This window comes from Manacus candei, unplaced genomic scaffold, assembly GCF_025592945.1.
Source record: "Manacus candei isolate 608988 ecotype Guabito, Panama unplaced genomic scaffold, ASM2559294v1 h1tg000150l, whole genome shotgun sequence".
NCBI classification, from domain to species: Eukaryota; Metazoa; Chordata; class Aves; order Passeriformes; family Pipridae; genus Manacus; species Manacus candei.
In genome coordinates, this window is record NW_026138198.1 from 1,217,521 (window position 1) to 1,243,074 (window position 25,554).

Sequence of the window (25,554 nt, forward strand, 5' to 3'; positions counted from 1 at the left end):
GGACAGAGCGGTGCTGTGAGGAGCCTCCTCGCAGCCAACTCCTTTCTCGTCGACCAGGAGCGTTTCTGAGAGTTCTTTTGTGATCAACTTCCCTCGAGGCCACAGCACAGGAGTTGGGGACCCGGAGCGTTTCTGAGGTGACCCCACTCCCTGTGGGAGTGGCCCTCGAGGCCAGGCCACGGGCCTTGGAGTCCCGGAGCTTTTCCGAGGAGTCACCAGTGGCTGTGGCAGCGGCCCTTGAGGCCATTTTGTGAGATTTTGCCACCAGGGGCTGTTCCAAGCCATCAGCAGCCCCTCTGGCAGTGGCCCTCGAGGCCATTTGTTGAGACTTTGCCACCAGGGGCTGTTCCAAGCCATCCCCAGTCCCTGTGGCAGGAGCCCCGCAGGCCATTGAGTCACACTTGGCCGCCAGGGGTTTTTCCCAGGTTTCTCCCCCGCAGGTGCCCTCCAGACCAGACTGTGCCATGGCGGGGGGATGCTTCGGCCTGTGCCGGCTGCTCCGGAGGAAGAGGAAGAACAGGAGAGGCCCTGGAGCTGGCCCAGCACAGGAAGCAGAGGAGGAGGTGCAGCACTTCCAGCCACTGCAGCAGGGTGAGTGCTGGAGCTGGGCCCCAGGGATGGTGGCTGCAGCCAGCTGGACCCCTTGCCGTCCCCTCTGGACATGGCCAGGGAAAGGGAGGGGAAAAGGGGTCCAAGGCTGATCCCCCCGGCATCCGTGCTCCATCCCCTGGGCATCCCAGGGCTGGCCCTGCCTGTGGAGCACAGGGCTGGGCTGTGTTCTCTGGCCTCTCCCATGGCCCCTCAGCTCTGACTGCGCTCGCTCTTTGCCAGATCCAGGCCGGGACCGCCCAGAAGAGCAGGACCGCGCCCGTGGCCGCTTGCGCAGGGCAGTTCAGGTACCTGCAGCCATCCCCCCCTGGGCTGGGCCTGCTGTCCCTGCTCCGCCTGGCACCGCTGTCAGAGCACTCCATGCCAATTCCCTCTCTTCCCTGCCCTTTCTTCTCCTGCAGAGGTTGCTGAAATTCGTGGGAATTCGGCGCAGAACAGCCACGACCGCACCGCCCGAGCTCCCGGCACAGCCTGACACCAGCGCAGCCGAGCTCGAGGTGGAGCCGGATGTCAGCACTGCACCGAGGGACTGTGCAGCCAGCGGTGACGTGGCACCCATGGATTGTGCTGCCAGCGGTGACATGGCTCTGACTGATGGCACAGCAACCTCGGACATGGCAGCCAGTGATTGCACAGCCACCTGTGTCATGGCACCAACTGATGGCACAGACACCGCTGAGATGGCACAGCTTGAAGACAGAGCAACCACTGACACGGCACCGGTTAATGGCATGGGCATCTCTGACATGGCACCGATGGATGGCACAGTCACCTGTGACACCGCGCTGGCTGACACCGACACAACCTCTGATACGGCACCAGCTGATGTCGGGGCCAAATCTGAGGACACGACTGAGGGCATTGCAAGCGCTGACTGCACATCCACCCCGGCACTGCTCTCTGCCTTCCAGGTCCTCGACTATCTGGACGTGAACACCTGTCCCGACAGTGTCCTGCAGATCCTGGCAAGGCACCTGCAGAGCCAGTGCCCAGAGAGGCGGCGCCTGGCTCTGCGAAGGCTCCTGGTGCTGAGCGTGGATCCCTCCATGGTGAGAAGGGGGCAGGGGCTGAAGCCACACGGGCAGCCTGGGGCTGGGGAGGGCAGTGGCTTGGCCTTGGCTGGGCTTGGGGAGCTGTGGCAGCTGCTGCCAGCTCTCCTGCCTCCCTCTCCAGCTGCCCAGGCCCTGTGGGACAGGCCTTTGGCCTCTGGGCCCCGGGGCAGCAGCGTGGGCTTGCAGTGGCAGAGTGGGGTTGGTGGGGCAGCTCTTCAGGGCTTCCCAGCACAGCCTTGTGTTCCACCCAGGCCAAAGACATCTGCAGCCTGTCTGAGCCCCTCCTGGAGCTGCTGTGGGATGGAGATGGAGAGCTGGTCACCATGACCCTCTCCGTGTTCCGGAATGTGCTCCGGGATGGAGACAACAGTGATGAGTTCAGCTCCACTGCCCCGAGGCTGACTGAGGCGCTGCGGCCAGTCTTTGACCACGTAAGGCTCTGTGCCCCCAGCCACAGGCACTGGGTGCTGCCAGGAAACTTGTGGAGTTTCAGGGCCTGGAGCAGGCAGTGCTGAGGTCTTTGTGTGTTCTTTGGCCCCAGGACAACAGCCACGTGCAGCTGCTGTCCATTCGCCTCTTCCGAGAGGTGATGGAGGTGCTGGCGGAAGAGGGAACAGAGCCCTGGGAGATGCAGGTGCGCCAGAGCCTGGTCCCACTGTTCTTCCGCTGGCACGACGAGAACCAGCGCGTGGCAGAGGTGAGCACTGCTGGGCTCTGGTGTCCCCGGGGCAGGGGCTGGGCTGCCTCCTGCCCTGGGGCCTCAAGGGCTCAGGCCTCCTGCTGCCCTTGGAGCAGGGACACAGGGGCTGTGCCCTGGGCTGCGCTGCCATGTCCCGCTCTCTGCTGCTCTGCAGGCCGCTCGGGAAGCACTGCTCTGGGCTGCAAGCTTCCTCCACAGGAAGGACCTGGAGCAGCTGCTGGAGACAGAGCAGCCCTTCAGGTTCTGTGATTGCCTGGTAAGGACGAGCATGGAGGCCCAGCCCCAGGCTGGAGAAGCCCCCAGCCCCCAATGCCCAGTGTGTGGGGCTGGCCCTGTGCCCCTGCCCACTGCTGCAACCACAGACACCCCCCTGCTCTCTGCAGATGGAGAAGGACATCAGCCACAGGGGCGAGCACCTGCAGCAGGCCCTGCCCTACCTGCAGAGCCCACAGGAGCCCCTGCGAGAGGCGGCTGTCAGGTTCATGGGTGAGCCCCAAGGCCGCGGTCCCTCCCCGCCCCGCTGCAGCTCGGCCCCAGCCCCGGCTGCTGCAGCGGCAGCAGGATGGGCCCAGGGATGTGCTGGGGAGCCCCGAGTGCCCTGGCGGCTGCTGCCGCCCTCTGCCAGCCCAGCCCCGGGGCCTCCCCATGCGGAGCCCCTGGGCCCTGACAGCCTCTGTGTTCCCAGGGGTCGCCGGCTGGCACATGAGGGAGTGGCAGCAAGACCTGTGGCCCATCCTCAAGGGTGAGTGAGGGCAGAGGGGCCTCCCTGGGGGCTGCCGGGGACCAGCACAGACCCTGGGCAGGGAGCTGCAATCCCTGCCCTGCCTGCACAGGGCTCTGCTCCCTGCACACAGTGGCCAGAGCACACACACATGGCAGGGGCAGGGTGCCCATTGGTGCCCAGCACCTTCCCGCTCATCCCCTTGGCCCCTGCTCCCTCCTGGCCGTGCCAAGAGCTACCTGGCATGGCCCTGGCAGGAGGGGCTCCTGGGTCCCTGCACAGCCACGCTCTGACCCCGGCTCCCTTCCTCTCTCTTCCAGGCCTTACAGCCATGAGCGAGGACGACTGCCCCTCCGTCTCCAACATGAGAGCTGCACTCGTGGCCACTTACAGCCGTGCCATGAGAACTCCACCTGCTCCGCTGAGACGACCAATGTCCCTGCAACAGCCCCCCACCACAGCCCAGGGACCACTTCTCAGCGCGGCTGCAGCTCCAGCTGATGCTGGGCCCAACTGAGCCAGCCCGCAAGGCCAGGCAGCTCCTGGCCTCTGCAGCCCCAGGGACGGCTCCCTCCTTCCATTCCCTTCTCCTGACCCCACTTCATCCCTCCCCTTGCCCTGATGTTAATAAACCCTGGCTTTCTCCCCTTATCTGCGTCTTTATCTGTGTCTTGGTGCAACTGAAAGGGCACAAACCCTCAGCCCTGCAGCTCACGGGCCCGCTCCTGCCTCTCTTTTGCCCCCTGCACTGTGGGCACACACCCCCAGGGGCACGGGCACTTCAGGCTGCAAAGGGGCCTGTCCTGAAGGGCCACTTGCACAGCTTTGTGCACTGGAAGATCTTGCTGAAGGGTGTGCTGGGCTTCCCCAAGAAAGCTGCAGACTTGGCTCATCCCTGGGGAGGCAAGGGGCTTGCTTCTCATGGAAAGTGTTTCCCAAGCAGTTCTCGGGGAAGGGAGGCACAAATGTCTCCCTCTGGCTCTTGGTGGTCCTTTCACTCCTTGTGTCCCGTTGCACTTTGGAGAGGGACAGGGCAAGGGGCACTCATCAGCCTGTGGGGCAAAGCCACGCTGGGGCAGCTCTGGAGAATTCAAGCACAGCTGGCACTGCGTGTGCCCTGAGAACAGAGCTCCTCTGCCAGCCTCTGACCCACTGACTTCCAGTGCAGATCCAAGAGACATGCTGGAATCAGGGATCAGGGTGCCTACAGGGGTGGCTGTGGGAACATCTTGCAGCACAAGGATCCTTCTCTGAGGAACATCCAAGCACATCCCAGCCTGTTGCCTGCTGTGCTTTGCCTCGCTGGGTTTTGCAGTGATGCTCTCCCGCTGCCCCTTCTCCTGCCACTTCCCAGAGTTTTCCTTTCATTTTCACTTCCAGGTCCCACTTCCCAGCACCCAGGAGCCCCACTGGCTCTTTTCAGCCAAGGCTGCAGGAGGAACACGCTGCAGCCTTTCCCTCTGCCCAGGAGTGCTCCCATTCCCGCCAACAGCAGACAGCCCACAGCATGGAATCATGGAATCATTAACACTGGGAAAGGCCTTGGATACCATCGAGTTCAACCATTCCCCCAGCACTGCCAAGCCCATCACTCAGCTCTGGCCCCATATGCCACATCCACACGTTTCTTGAACACTTCCAGGGATGATGAGTCCACCACTTCCCTGACACAATCACCACCTGCTGGAATCACCATCTGCTGCATTTCCACCCCTTCCCCGGTGGAATCAGCATCACCCACTGCTGCTGCCCCACTGCCCCATTTACTCTGTCCTTGGGGACCAGCCCCTCCAAGTCCCTGGAAGGCAGCTGGCACTGGACACACATCACGGAGCCACCCCTGAGACAGCTCAAGGGATGTCACCTACCTGGTGTCCTGAGCATCCAGGTGACACGCTCATCCCTCCACCACGGCTGCCAGGAAAGCGCCCCGGGTCGAGCTCTCCCTGTGGTCGGTGGCTTGGCTGCAGGGCTGGAAAACCTGGGGATGCCAAACCCATCGCTGGTGGGTCTGTGCCAGCCCAGTGCTGGGATCCCTGAGCCGGGGATACCTCCTGGTATCCAGGGTGTCCGTCCTGAGCCGGGACCTCTGAGCAGCGGGGTCCCTGCTGGGATCCCGGAGCTCTCCCTGCACCCGCAGGGATGGAACAGGGATGGACACCCCCACAGTACCTGCCTTTCCCATTCACCAAAGCTGGGATTTTCAAGAACTGGAAAGCTGAAAGTGCTACAACCCAGTTGCCCATAGTTGGTGTGTCCATGGCTGAGCTGCTCCACATGTGTTGATGCTCCATTCCCATCTGCCCACAGATTCCTGCAGAAAAGCCTCCCCAGAGAGGAGTGCTCTCCTGGTACTGTGAGGGAGCTGAGCTGCTCCTTGTGGGTTTTGGGAACTCTGGAGAGCTCTGTGCCAAATGGCACAGCTCAGGGAGCCCATTGGTTTCCCAAAGCCCTGCAGCAATCCCTGTGCACGTCCTGTTCCCTGCACAGCCACAACTGGGGCTCGGAGGAGTCCCAGGATCCAGGGCAGTCAACACTCCCACTCAGCTGAGCTGTACCTGAGCTCCCAGCTCTGCTGGGGGGAGTTGGTATCTCTGGGCTCATCTCTCCCTCCCAGCCTGGCGTGTGCCAGGCAAACCGGAGGGTGGGAAGAAACACTCCACCCCCCACCCACATCAAAATGGTCTTACCTTTGCTTTGCAAGGAGTCCAGCTCTGCTGGCAGGGAGAATGTGGCTTTCTGGGCACTGCTGATAAAGCATTGATTGTCCCCGGGGGCAAGGGAGGGAGGAGCAGCTGTGTGCTCCCTCCAGCTCTGACTGTCCTTTGTTTGTGTGCAGGAGGAGCAGGACCAGGATCAGCCAGGAGTGGAGGTAAATGTTTGTGTGCAGCTCCATAAGTGTGGAGGCCAGGGCTGTATTCCCATGGGAGCCCTCCAGGAGCCCCCCTGGGCTGTTTGAACCCAGCTTAATTGTATTTTTTAAAAGTAACCTCCTTTTCTTCCTGCCCTGCTCATCTTCACAGCCTCCATTAAACCAGAGCTGGCTCCATGGCTGTTTGTCCCTTGTTTTTGCCTCTGGAGGTGCTGGCACTCCCAGGAGAGGTGGCTCTGGGCTGGAGGATGACACAGTGTGCAGGGCAGGTTGTTCTTTAGTTTAGAAGTTTCTTTACCTATAAAATTGCTTCCAGCTTTTTTGTAATTACAGGCTGTGGGTGTTGCCCAAGGCTGGGAATAAGTGAATTCCTTTAAATTCTTTCATGAAGGAGGATAACAGTGTCTGTCAGGGGGGGAGCTGATGGTGACCCTGTGAAGATGTAACAACATCTGGGAGTCCCAAACTAAGATCCATCCATTGATGTGATTTCAGTAATCAAAGAGGGTCAGTCATGAATCGTGGCTTGGTGGTTTGATGCAAGTGAAGTGAGTGATCCTGTGATCACTCAGTCATGGAATCACAGAATGGTTTGGTTTGGGAGGGACCTCAAAGACCACCTGGTTCCAATGCCTGCCATGGCAGGGACCCTTCAGTCCCCAGTAAGCCCAGCAGGGAGGGGCTGGAGGGCACAGCCTGGTCCCAGTGAAGCTCTTTGCCCCTCAGGACGGTGAGGCCCTGCTGGACTCCCTGACTGGGCAGCCACATCCTGAGGACATCCTGCTCTTTGCTGTCCCCATCTGTGCTCCCTACACAGCCATGACCAACTACAAGTGAGTGGCAGCACTTTTTTGGGGTAGGGTTTGGTGACAGCCTGTGTTTTACTCAGAGAAACCTTTTCTTTGGGCAGGTATAAAGTCAAGCTCACTCCGGGCACCCAAAAGAAGGGCAAAGGTAAGGTCTGAAAGCCCTGAATCCTTTTCCCTGCTCTGCCTGGTGAAGCCAGTGTGGTTTTCCAAGCTGTTTCACTCTTCCCTGTGTTTTTACAGCTGCCAAGATCGCCTTGCACAATTTTATGCAGTCCAAAGAAGCCAGTGCAAGAGAGAAAGACCTGTTCCGCAGCGTGAAGGTGACTCCTTCTTCTGCAGAATTTCTCTTGTGCAAATGTAACAGCAGCAGCAAAATGTCCACTTTGGGGGGAAATGCTGCAAAACTGAGTGTGCTGTTGGTTGTTTTGGGGTTTTTTTACCACTGTTGGGGAAGGTCAGAGAGTCCTGGGATGGTTTGGGTTGGAAGGAATGTTAAAGCCCATCCAGTTCCACCCCCTGCCATGGGCAGGGACACCTTCCACTAGACCAGGTTGCTCCAAGCCTCATCCAGTCTGGCCTTGGACACCTCCAGGGGTGGAAATCCACAGCTTCTCTGGGCACCCTGTGCTGCTTAGGCTGGGAAGAGCCTTTAGAAATTGAGCCTCAGTGGTATCACTGGGCCTTGGGTTTCTGTTTTGTGTCACTCCTGATCTAAAATAACTTATCTGGCAAAAGCAGCATCTTCCAAGAAATCCTCTAGTTTTGGGAGGGGGGGAATTCCTGTGGCAGGGGCAGGTGCTTGCCCTGGGAGTTCAGGTTGGAGGTGTGTCCTGTGCCCCTCACTGTGGGAAACGTGTCATCCCTGTGCTCAGGGCTCAGGAAGGTGCCTGTAAATGCTTTTCTGCCATGTCCCATTTCTCCTCTTCACTGTTTTCTAGGACACCGATTTGTCAAGGAATATTCCTGGTAAGGTGAAAGTGTCTGCACCTCATCTCCTGAACAGGAAGAAGAAGTGATTCCATGCTGGGGGTTCTCACCCCCAAACTGGTGCAGTCAGGACCAGCACCTGGAGCTGGGACAGACGGACACAGACCCACAACTGGTGTTACTGGGACTGAATTGCTTCCACAGGGCAGGGCAGCAAGGGCCAGGTCCTGCAGCGTGGTTTAGATGGACTCTGATACCAATAGCATACAAACATGGAAGTAAATTGCTGGCATTTGGTCAGGAATGTCCTCCCAAGCCGTTGGTTCTCTCGTTCCTCACCCCTGGGCAAAGGTGCCGGGATCTGGGGCAGCAGAACTCCGTGGTGTTCAGCTCCTTCCTGCCCCAGGCCTCTGGCAGGGGCTGGAGTTTCCAGGAGGGCAGTTTCAGTGCAAAATGCTTCCTTTGGGAAGGCAGAATTTTATTTCCCCCCAGACATTCCCTTGGCTCTGGAGAGAGGGAAGGTGCAGGCCCAGATCCCACCGTCTGCTCCCAGCCCCGCTGTGCAGAACTTACCCTGGGGAGGGGAGGAGGAGCAGGGGCTGGGAGTCAGGATAAACCCCATGGGATCCATCAGGAATTACAGCACAGGGATTGTTCTAGAAGTCCAAGTTTTTAATTGTTTTATTTGAAGGCAGCTTAAAACATGATTCCCCCCTTCCCCATGGCAGCATGCCCCGTTCTTGTCCCCCGTGTCCCCTCGGAGCTGGGGCAGCCAAGACAGCCCTGATTCCAGAAAGAACCCTCTAACACTCCTTTCTGAGTACTAGAAAGAAAAGCATTCTTTATTTCCAGCACTCTGGGTGTGTAGGAATCCTTTCCACAGTAGCACACCAAGTTACAGAGGTGCTGTAGTTTTATACTATAACATCTAACGTGACTTCACCTGTTACACCCACTTCCCAAACCATCCCTCCCACAGCACCGTCCTCACCATGCCTCTGACACCCCTCCTGGGTCCAAAAAACACCTCTATCTTCCTCATCCTCCTCTTGTCCCTTTCCTGGCCTTGGGCCTTTGGGACAACACCAGCCTTCTGGAATGGCTTCAGGCTCCTTTGACTGGCTTTGCAGGTTGTTGTATCTCTTTCTCAGGGCATTTTTACAGGGAGAGGAGCCTTCTTATCTCATTAGAAATTCCTGTCTGTTGAAACTCTTCACAAAGCATCTTAGAAAACTGCTACAAAGCATCATTTCTGTATTAGTAAGCTATATAATAGAGGTTTCAGGCTACATTTCCCCCCTTCAGAGACTGAAAAGGATTCCATCCTGTTAAGTCTGTGCTGCTTACATGTAATGTCGAACCCTAAGGACTAACAATAACTACAACATTGAATCATACAGCAGGTTAACCTGCAGACACAACTGATGAGTACAGTTATTATGAACAGCTGTTTTATCCTGGTCCAGTTTGGTAGCCACAAAGTAAGTTTGGGGCAGGTATTTTCAAAACCCTAAAGAGGACTGTATGACTTTTATGATATGAAGTGACTGAGTGCTAGTTACAAACTTACAGGTACATGCTCACTGATGTAGCAGTGGCTGCTACACCCAGGCCACTCTTGACTAACACTGCCCCATCACTTTGAGGAGTCAGTTTGCTGTGACTCTGACAATTCCCACATCATCTCCTGGCTTAGACATTGTAACCCAACCCTCCAGAGTCAAAACTCGATTGCAATTGCTGACTTAATCCTTATTAGCCACTGCCCCCACGCACCCCATGAGTCTCAAGGATGGGGTATGGAAAAGTTCTTCCATTCTGTTCACTCATCAATATCTCAGAAACTCCAAAACATTCATACAAAATCCAAACACTGAGCCCCAGCAGGAAAACTTCCCCATTTCAACACAGAAAGCATGGAATATCCCTGACATGTCCCTTACAACTTTCCTTCTGTGTATCTCCAAAGGCTGCACATTCTTTGGCATCTTAAACTGAGGTGAACAGTCCCAAAAATATATTTACTCATAAGATGAAACTTACAGCACATGCATAAACAAACATATCCTGGTCTGGGATCCCTGCAAACCCTCTGTGATCCCACCTGCTTTTCGTGACACTTTTCCTCACACAGACCCTGTCTGCCAGTATTTATTACTGAGGAAGCTGAGGGTGATGTGGGGTGGGTTTTGAGCCTCCCATGGCCAGGAAGAACCACTGTTCTGCTGGAATCACAGATTGCAAGGCCAGCTGGGTACCGTCTCCATCATCCATGGGCTTCCCTGAACTCTGGAGAAACACCATCAGCCTGGATTTTACTGCCAGGAATGTAAAATCTGCACTTTATATCTTGTCAAAATATCAGCATAGAACCACAGAACAGATTGGGTTGGAACGGACCTTAAAGACCATCTCATTCAACCCTCTACCATGGGCAGGGACACCTTCCACCACTATCCCAGGTTGCTCCAAGCCCTGTCCAACCTGGCCTGGAACACTTCCAGGGATGGGGCAGCCACAGCTTCTCTGGGCAACCTGTGCTAGGGCCTCACCATAAATATGTTACACTGCTGCTTCCCCTTTGTTTTATCCCGTGGCATCAGCATCTCCCAGCCTGCTGAGCCCTCAGCTGGCAAGTTTATTTCCCTAGGAAGATGCTCCTAAACCAGGAGCATTTAGGATGCTCCTGAATGGAGTCACTTCAAGCTCCCCTGTGAGGATCGACCCAGACCAGGCCTCTCGCTGCAGCAGCACATTCCCCCCACTCCCAGCTGGCACAGGTTTTTGGCAGGATTCTTGCCTGCCTTCCATGCCCTTCTGGCAGAGCTTAACCAGTGTGCTGCCTTCCCAGGTCTCCTGGCAGGGAACACACAGAACAGACCCCAAATCCACGTGGAGCTGACTCAATCCCTTCTCTACAGCAGGCTGGACAGGCTGAAGCCCTCTCTCCAGCATGGCTGCACATCCCAGCTCCAATATCCCTCCTGCAGCTGCTGCTGCACAAGTCAAGGGAGAGCAGAACACCAATGGGGCACACAGGTTTCCTTCAGATGATCCAGAACAATTCTGGAATCATTAAGGTTATAAAAGCCCTCCAAGATCATGGAATCCAACTGTTCCCCAGCACTGCCAAGGCCACCACTGACCCATGGCCACAAGTGCCACATCCACATGGCTTTGAAATCCCTCCAGGATCTGGACTCCACCACTGCCCTGGGCAGCTGTGCCAGTGCTGGACAGTCCTTTCTGTGAAAAATTCTCCCAAATAGCCAACCTAAACCTCCCTGGCACAACTTAAGGCTGTTTCCTCTCATCCTGCCCCATGATCCCTGCGAGCAGAGTACCATCCCTCCTGGATCCCCCCTCCTGTCAGGGAGTTGCAGAGCCAGAAGGTCTCCCCGAGCCTCCTTTTCTCCAGGCTGAGCCCCCACAGCTCCCTCAGAAAAGCCACTCCTCAGAAAAGCTCCCTGAAAACAACTCTCTTCCAGCCTTCTGCTCTGCAGATCCATGGGGATCCCTCCAGCCACACCTCACCATCCACCCAGCCTTTCCCAAGTGCATCCAGCTTGCTCCCAGCCAGCTGGTCAGGAGAAGGAAGCTGTCCCAACACCTCTACTGCCCACAAACCTCTGTTCTCCTGAAGAAATGAGAAATGGGCTCTCTGGGGACAAAGCCAGCATCCTTGGCATCCCACTGAAGCACACCTGGAGGGCACTGACCCTGCGGTGACAACCCCCTGGTGACACTGTCCCCCTGCAGCCACTTGGCTGCCTGGGAGGGACAGGTTTGTCCGGAAAGTTCTCAACTCATTGCAAGCCCAAGCAGCCCCAAGTGCATCCCTGACAATTCCTCCCGGGTACTGCTGACAGCTGCTGCAATATTGCTCCTGTCAAGCAGCATTTAAGTGCCCTTTTCTCCCCAGCTCAGGTTCTCTGTTAGTTCTGGGCAATCCTATCACTGCCAAGCAAAGCCCTCCCTTCCTCTACTCCTGGAGATTGGATGAAATTCCTGACTGGGAAGGTGCTGAGGGGGGTGTGTGGGGTGTGGGTGTTGATGTTCCTTCTGAAATGCATTTTAGCTTCAGCTGTGATCATTCTGAGTAGTTTTATTTTTCCCTGCTTTTAAGAGTCCTGTTATTATCCCCTCCTAGAAAAGCGTTTGCAAACCAATCAATGCCCAGATTTTTTGTCTCTGTTCGTGTTTGGAAGTTGACACTCAACAGACCACATGAAGGCAAATGAGCTGCAGGTTTGAGATGGGAAGCAAACTTCCAAATAGTTTTTGGGTCCTCCCAATTCAGTGACATTGGGAAATTTGCGACTCCTTTCAGCTCCTTGTGTTGAGGAATGGGAAGTCAGGCTTTCCTGAATGTAGCATTACTCAATGCCAGATTGTTCTGGGCCTTGCCAGCCCAGGTGTTTTTGTGCTGCAGGTCATGACTTCCATGAAGAAATTCTTCCAGGAAGGAGCCACAGCTTCTGCTTTGGCACAGATGCCAAGCCTTGCCCCCAATGGCTGCAGCTGCTTTTGGGAATGGATTCCTTGGGAGCTGGGTCAGGTTGGCCGGGCTGGGGGAGCCCCAGGGCCCATGGCAGTGTGTCACAGGGCCCTTTGTGACACGGTGTCCGTCGCCCAGGGGATGGGCCGGTGTCCTTTGTGACCCGTGGGGATAAAGGTGTTGGCGGCAACGCGGCCACGCCACTGTGCTCGGAGCGGGCGACTGGGCAGGACGGGACAGAGCGGTGCTGTGAGGAGCCTCCTCGCAGCCAACTCCTTTCTCGTCGACCAGGAGCGTTTTCGAGAGTTCTTTTTCGAACAACTTCCCTCGAGGCCACAGCACAGGAGTTGGGGACCCGGAGCGTTTCTGAGGTGACCCCACTCCCTGTGGGAGTGGCCCTCGAGGCCAGGCCACGGGCCTTGGTGTCCCGGAGCTTTTCCGAGGAGTCACCAGTGGCTGTGGCAGAGGCCCTTGAGGCCATTTTGTGAGAGCTTGCCACCAGGGGCTGTTCCAAGTCATCAGCAGCCCCTGTGGCAGTGGCCCTCGAGGCCATTTGTTGAGACTTTGCCACCAGGGGCTGTTCCAAGCCATCAGCAGCCCCTGTGGCAGGAGCCCCGCAGGCCATTGTGTCACACTTGGCCGCCAGGGGTTTTTTCCAGGTTTCTCCCCCGCAGGTGCCCTCCAGACCAGATTGTGCCATGGCGGGGGGATGCTTCGGCCTGTGCCGGCTGCTCCGGAGGAAGAGGAAGAACAGGAGAGGCCCTGGAGCTGGCCCAGCACAGGAAGCAGAGGAGGAGGTGCAGCACTTCCAGCCACTGCAGCAGGGTGAGTGCTGGAGCTGGGCCCCAGGGATGGTGGCTGCAGCCAGCTGGACCCCTTGCCGTCCCCTCTGGACATGGCCAGGGAAAGGGAGGGGAAAAGGGGTCCAAGGCTGATCCCCCTGGCATCCGTGCTCCATCCCCTGGGCATCCCAGGGCTGGCCCTGCCTGTGGAGCACAGGGCTGGGCTGTGTTCTCTGGCCTCTCCCATGGCCCCTCAGCTCTGACTGCGCTCGCTCTTTGCCAGATCCAGGCCGGGACCGCCCAGAAGAGCAGGACCGCGCCCGTGGCCGCTTGCGCAGGGCAGTTCAGGTACCTGCAGCCATCCCCCCCTGGGCTGGGCCTGCTGTCCCTGCTCCGCCTGGCACCGCTGTCAGAGCACTCCATGCCACTTCCCTCTCTTCCCTGCCCTTTCTTCTCCTGCAGAGGTTGCTGAAATTCATGGGAATTCGGCGCAGAACAGCCACGACCGCACCGCCCGAGCTCCCGGCACAGCCTGACACCAGCGCAGCCGAGCTCGAGGCGGAGCCGGATGTCAGCACTGCACCGAGGGACTGTGCAGCCAGTGGTGACATGGCACCAACTCATGTCACAGCAACCTGGGACACGACACCGGTTATTGGCACAGACAGCGCTGAGATGGCACAGCTCGAGGGCACAGCAACCACTGACACGGCAGCGCAGCCCGCGGTGGAGCCTGATGGCAGCACTGCACCCAGTGACTGTGCAGCCAGCGGTGACGTGGCACCCATGGATTGTGCTGCCAGCGGTGACATGGCTCTGAATGATGGCACAGCAACCTCGGACATGGCAGCCAGTGATTGCACAGCCACCTGTGTCATGGCACCAACTGATGGCACAGACACCGCTGAGATGGCACAGCTTGAAGACAGAGCAACCAGTGACACGGCACCGGTTAATGGCATGGGCATCTCTGACATGGCACCGATGGATGGCACAGTCACCTGTGACACCGAGCTGGCTGACACGGACACAAGCTCTGACACGGCACCAACTGATGTCGGGGCCAAATCTGAGGACACGACTGAGGGCATTGCAAGTGCTGACTGCACATCCACGCCGGCACTGCTCTCTGCCTTCCAGGTCCTCGACTCTCTGGACGTGAACACCTCTCCCGACAGTGTCCTGCAGATCCTGGCGAGGCACCTGCAGAGCCAGTGCCCAGAGAGGCGGCGCCTGGCTCTGCGAGGGCTCCTGGTGCTGAGCGTGGATCCCTCCATGGTGAGAAGGGGGCAGGGGCTGAAGCCACACGGGCAGCCTGGGGCTGGGGAGGGCAGTGGCTTGGCCTTGGCTGGGCTTGGGGAGCTGTGGCAGCTGCTCCCAGCTCTCCTGCCTCCCTCTCCAGCTGCCCAGGCCCTGTGGGACAGGCCTTTGGCCTCCGGGCCCCGGGGCAGCAGCGTGGGCTTGCAGTGCCAGAGTGGGGTTGGTGGGGCAGCTGTTCAGGGCTTCCCAGCACAGCCTTGTGTTCCACCCAGGCCAAAAGCATCTGCAGCCTGTCTGAGCCCCTCCTGGAGCTGCTGCGTGATGGAGATGGAGAGCTGGTCACCATGACCCTCTCTGTGTTCCGGAATGTGCTCCGGGATGGAGACAACAGCGATGAGTTCAGCTCCACTGCCCCGAGGCTGGCTGAGGCGCTGCGGCCAGTCTTTGACCACGTAAGGCTCTGTGCCCCCAGCCACAGGCACTGGGTGCTGCCAGGAAACTTGTGGAGTTTCAGGGCCTGGAGCAGGCAGTGCTGAGGTCTTTGTGTGTTCTTTGGCCCCAGGACAACAGCCACGTGCAGCTGCTGTCCATTCGCCTCTTCCGAGAGGTGATGGAGGTGCTGGCGGAAGAGGGAACAGAGCCCTGGGAGATGCAGGTGCGCCAGAGCCTGGTCCCACTGTTCTTCCGCTGGCACGACGAGAACCAGTGCGTGGCAGAGGTGAGCACTGCTGGGCTCTGGTGTCCCCGGGGCAGGGGCTGGGCTGCCTCCTGCCCTGGGGCCTCAGGGGCTCCAGCCTCCTGCTGGCCTTGGAGCAGGGACACAGGGGCTGTGCCCTGGGCTGCCCTGCCATGTCCTGCTCTCTGCTGCTCTGCAGGCCGCTCGGGAAGCGCTGCTCTGGGCTGCAAGCTTCCTCCACAGGAAGGACCTGGAGCAGCTGCTGGAGACAGAGCAGCCCTTCAGGTTCTGTGACTGCCTGGTAAGGACGAGCATGGAGGCCCAGCCCCAGGCTGGAGAAGTCCCCAGCCCCTGATGCCCAGTGCGTGGGGCTGGCCCTGTGCCCCTGCCCACTGCTGCAACCACAGACACCCCCCTACTCTCTGCAGATGGAAAAGGACATCAGCCACAGGGGCGAGCACCTGCAGCAGGCCCTGCCCTACCTGCAGAGCCCACAGGAGCCCCTGCGAGAGGCGGCCGTCAGGTTCATGGGTGAGCCCCAAGGCCGCGGTCCCTCCCCGCCCCGCTGCAGCTCGGCCCCAGCCCCGGCTGCTGCAGCGGCAGCAGGATGGGCCCAGGGATGTGCTGGGGAGCCCCGAGTGCCCTGGCGGCTGCTGCCGCCCTCTGCCAGCCCAGCCCCGGGGCCTCCCCATGCGGAGCCCCTGGGCCCTGACAGCCTCTGTGTTCCCAGGGGTTGCCGGCTGGCACATGAGGGAGTGGCAGCAAGACCTGTGGCCCATCCTCAAGGGTGAGTGAGGGCAGAGGGGCCTCCCTGGGGGCTGCCGGGGACCAGCACAGACCCTGGGCAGGGAGCTGCAATCCCTGCCCTGCCTGCACAGGGCTCTGCTCCCTGCACACCGTGGCCAGAGCACACACACATGGCAGGGGCAGGGTGCCCATTGGTGCCCAGCACCTTCCCGCTCATCCCCTTGGCCCCTGCTCCCTCCTGGCCGTGCCAAGAGCTGCCTGGCATGGCCCTGGCAGGAGGGGCTCCTGGGTCCCTGCACAGCCACGCTCTGACCCCAGCTCCCTTCCTCTCTCTTCCAGGCCTTACAGCCATGAGCGAGGACGACTGCCCCTCCGTCTCCAACATGAGAGCTGCACTCGTGGCCACTTACAGCCGTGCCATGAGAGCTCCACCTGCTCCGCTGAGACGACCAATGTCCCTGCAACAGCCCCCCACCACAGCCCAGGGACCACTTCTCAGCGCGGCTGCAGCTCCAGCTGATGCTGGGCCCAACTGAGCCAGCCCGCAAGGCCAGGCAGCTCCTGGCCTCTGCAGCCCCAGGGACGGCTCCCTCCTTCCATTCCCTTCTCCTGACCCCACTTCATCCTTCCCCTTGCCCTGATGTTAATAAACCCTGGCTTTCTCCCCTTATCTGCGTCTTTATCTGTGTCTTAGTGTAACTGAAAGGGCACAAACCCTCAGCCCTGCAGCTCACGGGCCCGCTCCTGCCTCTCTTTTGCCCCCCGCACTGTGGGCAAACACCCTGGGACACGGGCACTTCAGGCTGCAAAGGGGCCTGTCCTGAAGGGCCACTTGCACAGCTTTGTGCACTGGAAGATCTTGCTGATCTGCAGTGCTGGGTGTACTGAGCTTCCCCAAGAAAGCTGCAGACTTGGCTCATCCCTGGGGAGGCAAGGGGCTTGCTTCCCAAGGAAAGTGCTTCCCAAAGAAGCACTGTCTCCATTAGCAGTGGGTCTGATTTCTTGGACCCAACAGAGACTTTCAGGGCCTCCTAGAGGGTCTGCCAAAGGCTTACAAGTCCTGCGGCCTCCTTGTCTTTTTTAAGAGCTTTGTCCCGAAGACAGGCTCCGACTTTGTCCCATCGTTCCACATCACAAACAGTGTATGGATTTATGTTAGGACAATTGTCACAAGCCCATGCTAACAGCCACTTTAAGTCCATAGCTGATAGCTCTCGCTGTTGCTTCCACAAATTATGTTAAATACTTGGATTACATTCTTATACTCTCTGGGGATAGAGTTCCCCATCACGTCCTCGGCTGCTTCCCTGCTGTCCAGCAGGAAGGTAACTGCAGTGCACCTGGGCTTCCTTTCAGCCCATCGTCCAGCCCAGCTACGCCGCGGGTAAGACGTCCTCCCTCCGGCGTTTTATTAAGGTCCCTGTTCAGGTGCCATTTGTGGCGTGTTAAATCATGGACTCAGCTCTTTGGGGATACTGAGACCTTTCTTTGTTACAGTTGCTGCCTTTTATACCATGTTAATGTTACTATTTCTCTCATGCTTCTGCCCCCCAGTTCCCTAAGGCAGCTTTCCACAGCCTCTGCTACTTCCCACAACCAGTCAAGGCCAAAACACTCCTGGTTGATCCTAATTCACTGAATGCAGCTGCTGCTGGCTTAACTTGTTCCCACAGAAGCCCAACCGGCAGGGGAACAGAGAGGCAGCAGATCCCTCAGCAGTGCTCCAACAGCCCCCACAGTCCCTGGGCACGGCCCGAAATCCCCTCGCCGTGGTACCCCCAGATGCTCCATGGCCAGGTCACCAGGATCCCAGCCGAGGTCTCCTGGCACCAAGATGGGCCCTGAGTGTCCCCGGGCTGCTTCCCCAGTCTCCAAGCAAGATCTGCCTGGCACCCCTGATTTGGGAGAGCAAGTCCTTGCTGTGCTTTTGGGTTGGAAGAACTGTTTCTCTTCTTTGCTGCTCTGCCTGCCTCTGCTGGCTTGCTGGGTGCCTCCTGCAGCTTTGGCAAGGAGCTCAGCTCCGGCAGCAGCCCGGCTGTGCCATCCAGGCTTTTGAACTCCACGCTGGAGACAATGGCAAACAGACTCCACCTGGCAATCAGACTCCACCTTCTAATCAGTCCACTCCATGGGTGTGGAGGGGAAGGGATGGGTGGAACCTTCCGGAGGGGGGGTGGCCTCGTGTCCCTCAGGGCAGCCCCGGGAGCTCACCTGGGCAAGCCCCGCAGTAGCTGTCAGTCCAAACTAGCCCGGGAAAACTGGAACAGCCACAGCTCCTGCAGCCCCACACCCAGCTCCCACTGGCAGGGACAGGGAGAACCCGACCCCTCAGCCCGGCAGGGAAGCCCCAGAGTGGCTGCTGGGTCACAGACCCCACCTGGGGGTTGGCCAGAGGGACCAGAGCAAAGAAAACCAGGGGCACGTGTTGGCCTGGTGTGCTGGCCCTGCCACGGGACTGGGGAGAGCTGATCCTCTCCAGGGCTGCGGTGGTAGCTCCGGCATCTGTCTCTCCCTCTTTCTCCTCCTCTCTTCTTGCTGCCTCTGCTTCTCTTTCTCTGCTCCTTTCCTGATGCTTGGGGTGGTTTGGAGCTGGAGGGATCAGATCTTGATTGAAGTGTGGGGGAATTGGTTGGATGTTGCCTTAAATGTTGTTGGTTTAGTGGATCTTGATTCAGTCTTGTTGGTTTACTGGACTTTGACTGAGGTGTTGTGAGTTCCTAGGATCTGCTGAGTGAGGATTGTGGTGGAACATCTTTGTCCCACTTTGTGGTGTCCTTTTGAACTTTGGCCAAGTGCCCTTATTTGCTCCCCTAAAGTAAAAAAGAAATTCCTCGGGAACAAGCCCATGGCTTATTCTCTTGGCGCTATCTCGAGCTATTAAAGAACCCTGCATCAATATATTAAAGTAAAATTCCCAGCAAACTCCCATGAGCTGGCAGCTCCAAGGGCTTGGAGTCTTACATGACTCTGCCACTGCCCTGCCCAGCCTGTGCCAGGGCTGGACAACCCTTTCCATGAACAATTTTCCCTAATTTTAGCCAACCTGAACCTCCCCTGGTGTAACTTGAGGCTGTTTCCTCTCCTTCTGCCCCTTGATCCCTGGGAGCAGAGCCCAACCCTGCTTTGGCTCTATCCTCCTGTCAGGGGGCTGCAGAGCCAGAAGGTCCCCCCTGAGCCTCCTTTTCTCCAGGCTGAGCCCCCACAGCTCCCTCACAAAAGCCACTCCTCAGAAAAGCTTCCTGAAAACATCTCTCTTCCAGCCTTCTGCTCTGCAGATCCATGGGGATCCCTCCAGCCACACCTCACCATCCATCCAGCCTTTCCCAAGTGCATCCAGCTTGCTCCCAGCCAGCTGGTCAGGAGAAGGAAGCTGTCCCAACACCTCTACTGCCCACAAACCTCTGTTCTCCTGAAGAAATGAGAAATGGGCTCTCTGGGGACAAAGCCAGCATCCTTGGCATCCCACTGAAGCACACCTGGAGGGCACTGACCCTGCGGTGACAACCCCCTGGTGACACTGTCCCCCTGCAGCCACTTGGCTGCCTGGGAGGGACAGGTTTGTCCGGAAAGTTCTCAACTCATTGCAAGCCCAAGCAGCCCCAAGTGCATCCCTGACAATTCCTCCCGGGTACTGCTGACAGCTGCTGCAATATTGCTCCTGTCAAGCAGCATTTAAGTGCCCTTTTCTCCCCAGCTCAGGTTCTCTGTTAGTTCTGGGCAATCCTATCACTGCCAAGCAAAGCCCTCCCTTCCTCTACTCCTGGAGATTGGATGAAATTCCTGACTGGGAAGGTGCTGAGGGGGGTGTGTGGGGTGTGGGTGTTGATGTTCCTTCTGAAATGCATTTTAGCTTCAGCTGTGATCATTCTGAGTAGTTTTATTTTTCCCTGCTTTTAAGAGTCCTGTTATTATCCCCTCCTAGAAAAGCGTTTGCAAACCAATCAATGCCCAGATTTTTTGTCTCTGTTCGTGTTTGGAAGTTGACACTCAACAGACCACATGAAGGCAAATGAGCTGCAGGTTTGAGATGGGAAGCAAACTTCCAAATAGTTTTTGGGTCCTCCCAATTCAGTGACATTGGGAAATTTGCGACTCCTTTCAGCTCCTTGTGTTGAGGAATGGGAAGTCAGGCTTTCCTGAATGTAGCATTACTCAATGCCAGATTGTTCTGGGCCTTGCCAGCCCAGGTGTTTTTGTGCTGCAGGTCATGACTTCCATGAAGAAATTCTTCCAGGAAGGAGCCACAGCTTCTGCTTTGGCACAGATGCCAAGCCTTGCCCCCAATGGCTGCAGCTGCTTTTGGGAATGGATTCCTTGGGAGCTGGGTCAGGTTGGCCGGGCTGGGGGAGCCCCAGGGCCCATGGCAGTGTGTCACAGGGCCCTTTGTGACACGGTGTCCGTCGCCCAGGGGATGGGCCGGTGTCCTTTGTGACCCGTGGGGATAAAGGTGTTGGCGGCAACGCGGCCACGCCACTGTGCTCGGAGCGGGCGACTGGGCAGGACGGGACAGAGCGGTGCTGTGAGGAGCCTCCTCGCAGCCAACTCCTTTCTCGTCGACCAGGAGCGTTTTCGAGAGTTCTTTTTCGAACAACTTCCCTCGAGGCCACAGCACAGGAGTTGGGGACCCGGAGCGTTTCTGAGGTGACCCCACTCCCTGTGGGAGTGGCCCTCGAGGCCAGGCCACGGGCCTTGGTGTCCCGGAGCTTTTCCGAGGAGTCACCAGTGGCTGTGGCAGAGGCCCTTGAGGCCATTTTGTGAGAGCTTGCCACCAGGGGCTGTTCCAAGTCATCAGCAGCCCCTGTGGCAGTGGCCCTCGAGGCCATTTGTTGAGACTTTGCCACCAGGGGCTGTTCCAAGCCATCAGCAGCCCCTGTGGCAGGAGCCCCGCAGGCCATTGTGTCACACTTGGCCGCCAGGGGTTTTTTCCAGGTTTCTCCCCCGCAGGTGCCCTCCAGACCAGATTGTGCCATGGCGGGGGGATGCTTCGGCCTGTGCCGGCTGCTCCGGAGGAAGAGGAAGAACAGGAGAGGCCCTGGAGCTGGCCCAGCACAGGAAGCAGAGGAGGAGGTGCAGCACTTCCAGCCACTGCAGCAGGGTGAGTGCTGGAGCTGGGCCCCAGGGATGGTGGCTGCAGCCAGCTGGACCCCTTGCCGTCCCCTCTGGACATGGCCAGGGAAAGGGAGGGGAAAAGGGGTCCAAGGCTGATCCCCCTGGCATCCGTGCTCCATCCCCTGGGCATCCCAGGGCTGGCCCTGCCTGTGGAGCACAGGGCTGGGCTGTGTTCTCTGGCCTCTCCCATGGCCCCTCAGCTCTGACTGCGCTCGCTCTTTGCCAGATCCAGGCCGGGACCGCCCAGAAGAGCAGGACCGCGCCCGTGGCCGCTTGCGCAGGGCAGTTCAGGTACCTGCAGCCATCCCCCCCTGGGCTGGGCCTGCTGTCCCTGCTCCGCCTGGCACCGCTGTCAGAGCACTCCATGCCACTTCCCTCTCTTCCCTGCCCTTTCTTCTCCTGCAGAGGTTGCTGAAATTCATGGGAATTCGGCGCAGAACAGCCACGACCGCACCGCCCGAGCTCCCGGCACAGCCTGACACCAGCGCAGCCGAGCTCGAGGCGGAGCCGGATGTCAGCACTGCACCGAGGGACTGTGCAGCCAGTGGTGACATGGCACCAACTCATGTCACAGCAACCTGGGACACGACACCGGTTATTGGCACAGACAGCGCTGAGATGGCACAGCTCGAGGGCACAGCAACCACTGACACGGCAGCGCAGCCCGCGGTGGAGCCTGATGGCAGCACTGCACCCAGTGACTGTGCAGCCAGCGGTGACGTGGCACCCATGGATTGTGCTGCCAGCGGTGACATGGCTCTGAATGATGGCACAGCAACCTCGGACATGGCAGCCAGTGATTGCACAGCCACCTGTGTCATGGCACCAACTGATGGCACAGACACCGCTGAGATGGCACAGCTTGAAGACAGAGCAACCAGTGACACGGCACCGGTTAATGGCATGGGCATCTCTGACATGGCACCGATGGATGGCACAGTCACCTGTGACACCGAGCTGGCTGACACGGACACAAGCTCTGACACGGCACCAACTGATGTCGGGGCCAAATCTGAGGACACGACTGAGGGCATTGCAAGTGCTGACTGCACATCCACGCCGGCACTGCTCTCTGCCTTCCAGGTCCTCGACTCTCTGGACGTGAACACCTCTCCCGACAGTGTCCTGCAGATCCTGGCGAGGCACCTGCAGAGCCAGTGCCCAGAGAGGCGGCGCCTGGCTCTGCGAGGGCTCCTGGTGCTGAGCGTGGATCCCTCCATGGTGAGAAGGGGGCAGGGGCTGAAGCCACACGGGCAGCCTGGGGCTGGGGAGGGCAGTGGCTTGGCCTTGGCTGGGCTTGGGGAGCTGTGGCAGCTGCTCCCAGCTCTCCTGCCTCCCTCTCCAGCTGCCCAGGCCCTGTGGGACAGGCCTTTGGCCTCCGGGCCCCGGGGCAGCAGCGTGGGCTTGCAGTGCCAGAGTGGGGTTGGTGGGGCAGCTGTTCAGGGCTTCCCAGCACAGCCTTGTGTTCCACCCAGGCCAAAAGCATCTGCAGCCTGTCTGAGCCCCTCCTGGAGCTGCTGCGTGATGGAGATGGAGAGCTGGTCACCATGACCCTCTCTGTGTTCCGGAATGTGCTCCGGGATGGAGACAACAGCGATGAGTTCAGCTCCACTGCCCCGAGGCTGGCTGAGGCGCTGCGGCCAGTCTTTGACCACGTAAGGCTCTGTGCCCCCAGCCACAGGCACTGGGTGCTGCCAGGAAACTTGTGGAGTTTCAGGGCCTGGAGCAGGCAGTGCTGAGGTCTTTGTGTGTTCTTTGGCCCCAGGACAACAGCCACGTGCAGCTGCTGTCCATTCGCCTCTTCCGAGAGGTGATGGAGGTGCTGGCGGAAGAGGGAACAGAGCCCTGGGAGATGCAGGTGCGCCAGAGCCTGGTCCCACTGTTCTTCCGCTGGCACGACGAGAACCAGCGCGTGGCAGAGGTGAGCACTGCTGGGCTCTGGTGTCCCCGGGGCAGGGGCTGGGCTGCCTCCTGCCCTGGGGCCTCAAGGGCTCAGGCCTCCTGCTGCCCTTGGAGCAGGGACACAGGGGCTGTGCCCTGGGCTGCGCTGCCATGTCCCGCTCTCTGCTGCTCTGCAGGCCGCTCGGGAAGCGCTGCTCTGGGCTGCAAGCTTCCTCCACAGGAAGGACCTGGAGCAGCTGCTGGAGACAGAGCAGCCCTTCAGGTTCTGTGACTGCCTGGTAAGGACGAGCATGGAGGCCCAGCCCCAGGCTGGAGAAGTCCCCAGCCCCTGATGCCCAGTGCGTGGGGCTGGCCCTGTGCCCCTGCCCACTGCTGCAACCACAGACACCCCCCTGCTCTCTGCAGATGGAAAAGGACATCAGCCACAGGGGCGAGCACCTGCAGCAGGCCCTGCCCTACCTGCAGAGCCCACAGGAGCCCCTGCGAGAGGCGGCCGTCAGGTTCATGGGTGAGCCCCAAGGCCGCGGTCCCTCCCCGCCCCGCTGCAGCTCGGCCCCAGCCCCGGCTGCTGCAGCGGCAGCAGGATGGGCCCAGGGATGTGCTGGGGAGCCCCGAGTGCCCTGGCGGCTGCTGCCGCCCTCTGCCAGCCCAGCCCCGGGGCCTCCCCATGCGGAGCCCCTGGGCCCTGACAGCCTCTGTGTTCCCAGGGGTCGCCGGCTGGCACATGAGGGAGTGGCAGCAAGACCTGTGGCCCATCCTCAAGGGTGAGTGAGGGCAGAGGGGCCTCCCTGGGGGCTGCCGGGGACCAGCACAGACCCTGGGCAGGGAGCTGCAATCCCTGCCCTGCCTGCACAGGGCTCTGCTCCCTGCACACCGTGGCCAGAGCACACACACATGGCAGGGGCAGGGTGCCCATTGGTGCCCAGCACCTTCCCGCTCATCCCCTTGGCCCCTGCTCCCTCCTGGCCGTGCCAAGAGCTGCCTGGCATGGCCCTGGCAGGAGGGGCTCCTGGGTCCCTGCACAGCCACGCTCTGACCCCAGCTCCCTTCCTCTCTCTTCCAGGCCTTACAGCCATGAGCGAGGACGACTGCCCCTCCGTCTCCAACATGAGAGCTGCACTCGTGGCCACTTACAGCCGTGCCATGAGAGCTCCACCTGCTCCGCTGAGACGACCAATGTCCCTGCAACAGCCCCCCACCACAGCCCAGGGACCACTTCTCAGCGCGGCTGCAGCTCCAGCTGATGCTGGGCCCAACTGAGCCAGCCCGCAAGGCCAGGCAGCTCCTGGCCTCTGCAGCCCCAGGGACGGCTCCCTCCTTCCATTCCCTTCTCCTGACCCCACTTCATCCTTCCCCTTGCCCTGATGTTAATAAACCCTGGCTTTCTCCCCTTATCTGCGTCTTTATCTGTGTCTTAGTGCAACTGAAAGGGCACAAACCCTCAGCCCTGCAGCTCACGGGCCCGCTCCTGCCTCTCTTTTGCCCCCTGCACTGTGGGCAAACACCCTGGGACACGGGCACTTCAGGCTGCAAAGGGGCCTGTCCTGAAGGGCCACTTGCACAGCTTTGTGCACTTCAAGATCTTGCTGATCTGCAGTGCTGGGTGTGCTGAGCTTCCCCAAGAAAGCTGCAGACTTGGCTCATCCCTGGGGAGGCAAGGGGCTTGCTTCCCAAGGAAAGTGCTTCCAAAAGAAGCACTCAACAGAGACTTTCAGGGCCTCCTAGAGGGTCTGCCAAAGACTTACAAGTCCTGCGGCCTCCTTGTCTTTTTTAAGAGCTTTGTCCCGAAGACAGGCTCCGACTTTGTCCCATCGTTCCACCTCACAAACAGTGTATGGATTTATGTTAGGACAATTGTCACAAGCCCATGCTAACAGCCACTTTAAGTCCATAGCTGATAGCTCTCGCTGTTGCTTCCACAAATTATGTTAAATACTTGGATTACATTCTTATACTCTCTGGGGATAGAGTTCCCCATCACGTCCCCGGCTGCTTCCCTGCTGTCCAGCAGGAAGGTAACTGCAGTGCACCTGGGCTTCCTTTCAGCCCATCGTCCAGCCCAGCTACGCCGCGGGTAAGACGTCCTCCCTCCGGCGTTTTATTAAGGTCCCTGTTCAGGTGCCATTTGTGGCGTGTTAAATCATGGACTCAGCTCTTTGGGGATACTGAGACCTTTCTTTGTTACAGTTGCTACCTTTTATACCATGTTAATGTTACTATTTCTCTCATGCTTCTGCCCCCTAGTTCCCTAAGGCAGCTTTCCACAGTCTCTGCTACTTCCCACAACCAGTCAAGGCCAAAACACTCCTGGTTGATCCTAATTCACTGAATGCAGCTGCTGCTGGCTTAACTTGTTCCCACAGAAGCCCAACTGGCAGGGGAACAGAGAGGCAGCAGCTCCCTCAGCAGTGCTCCAACAGCCCCCACAGTCCCTGGGCACGGCCCGAAATCCCCTCGTCGTGGGACCCCCAGATGCTCCATGGCCAGGTCACCAGGATCCCAGCCGAGGTCTCCTGGCACCAAGATGGGCCCTGAGTGTCCCCGGGCTGCTTCCCCAGTCTCCAAGCAAGATCTGCCTGGCACCCCTGATTTGGGAGAGCAAGTCCTTGCTGTGCTTTTGGGTTGGAAGAACTGTTTCTCTTCTTTGCTGCTCTGCCTGCCTCTGCTGGCTTGCTGGGTGCCTCCTGCAGCTTTGGCAAGGAGCTCAGCTCCGGCAGCAGCCCGGCTGTGCCATCCAGGCTTTTGAACTCCACGCTGGAGACAATGGCAAACAGACTCCACCTGGCAATCAGACTCCACCTTCTAATCAGTCCACTCCATGGGTGTGGAGGGGAAGGGATGGGTGGAACCTCCCGGGGGGGGGGGTGGCCTCGTGTCCCTCAGGGCAGCC

General features: G+C 58.9%; 2 protein-coding genes and 1 long non-coding RNA gene across 3 annotated transcripts in view; all 3 read left to right on the forward strand.

Annotated features, from left to right (window-relative positions):
- The window catches only part of LOC127463147 (uncharacterized), a 32,973-nt gene extending 16,658 nt beyond the window's left edge, over positions 1 to 16,315 (forward strand). The window contains exons 23-24 of the mRNA XM_051772221.1: positions 3,047 to 3,103; positions 15,993 to 16,315. Coding sequence (XP_051628181.1) covers positions 3,047 to 3,103; positions 15,993 to 16,189 — 254 coding nt within the window. The 3' untranslated portion in view covers positions 16,190 to 16,315. The remainder of the gene's footprint in view (positions 1 to 3,046; positions 3,104 to 15,992) is intronic.
- Positions 6,685 to 8,708, forward strand: LOC127463128 (uncharacterized). The gene is made up of 4 exons (XR_007900660.1): positions 6,685 to 6,787; positions 6,865 to 6,908; positions 7,004 to 7,083; positions 7,702 to 8,708. It is a non-coding gene; the product is annotated as an uncharacterized LOC127463128 (long non-coding RNA).
- A 4,106-nt stretch (positions 16,316 to 20,421) lies between the features above and the next one.
- LOC127463149 (uncharacterized) lies at positions 20,422 to 24,092 on the forward strand. The gene is made up of 9 exons (XM_051772222.1): positions 20,422 to 20,748; positions 20,989 to 21,053; positions 21,168 to 21,983; positions 22,238 to 22,417; positions 22,528 to 22,683; positions 22,841 to 22,942; positions 23,070 to 23,172; positions 23,372 to 23,428; positions 23,728 to 24,092. Exons 1-9 carry the CDS (start codon positions 20,622 to 20,624, stop codon positions 23,922 to 23,924), a joined length of 1,803 nt encoding a protein of 600 aa, XP_051628182.1. The 5' UTR covers positions 20,422 to 20,621; the 3' UTR covers positions 23,925 to 24,092.
- Positions 24,093 to 25,554: the final 1,462 nt, after the last annotated feature.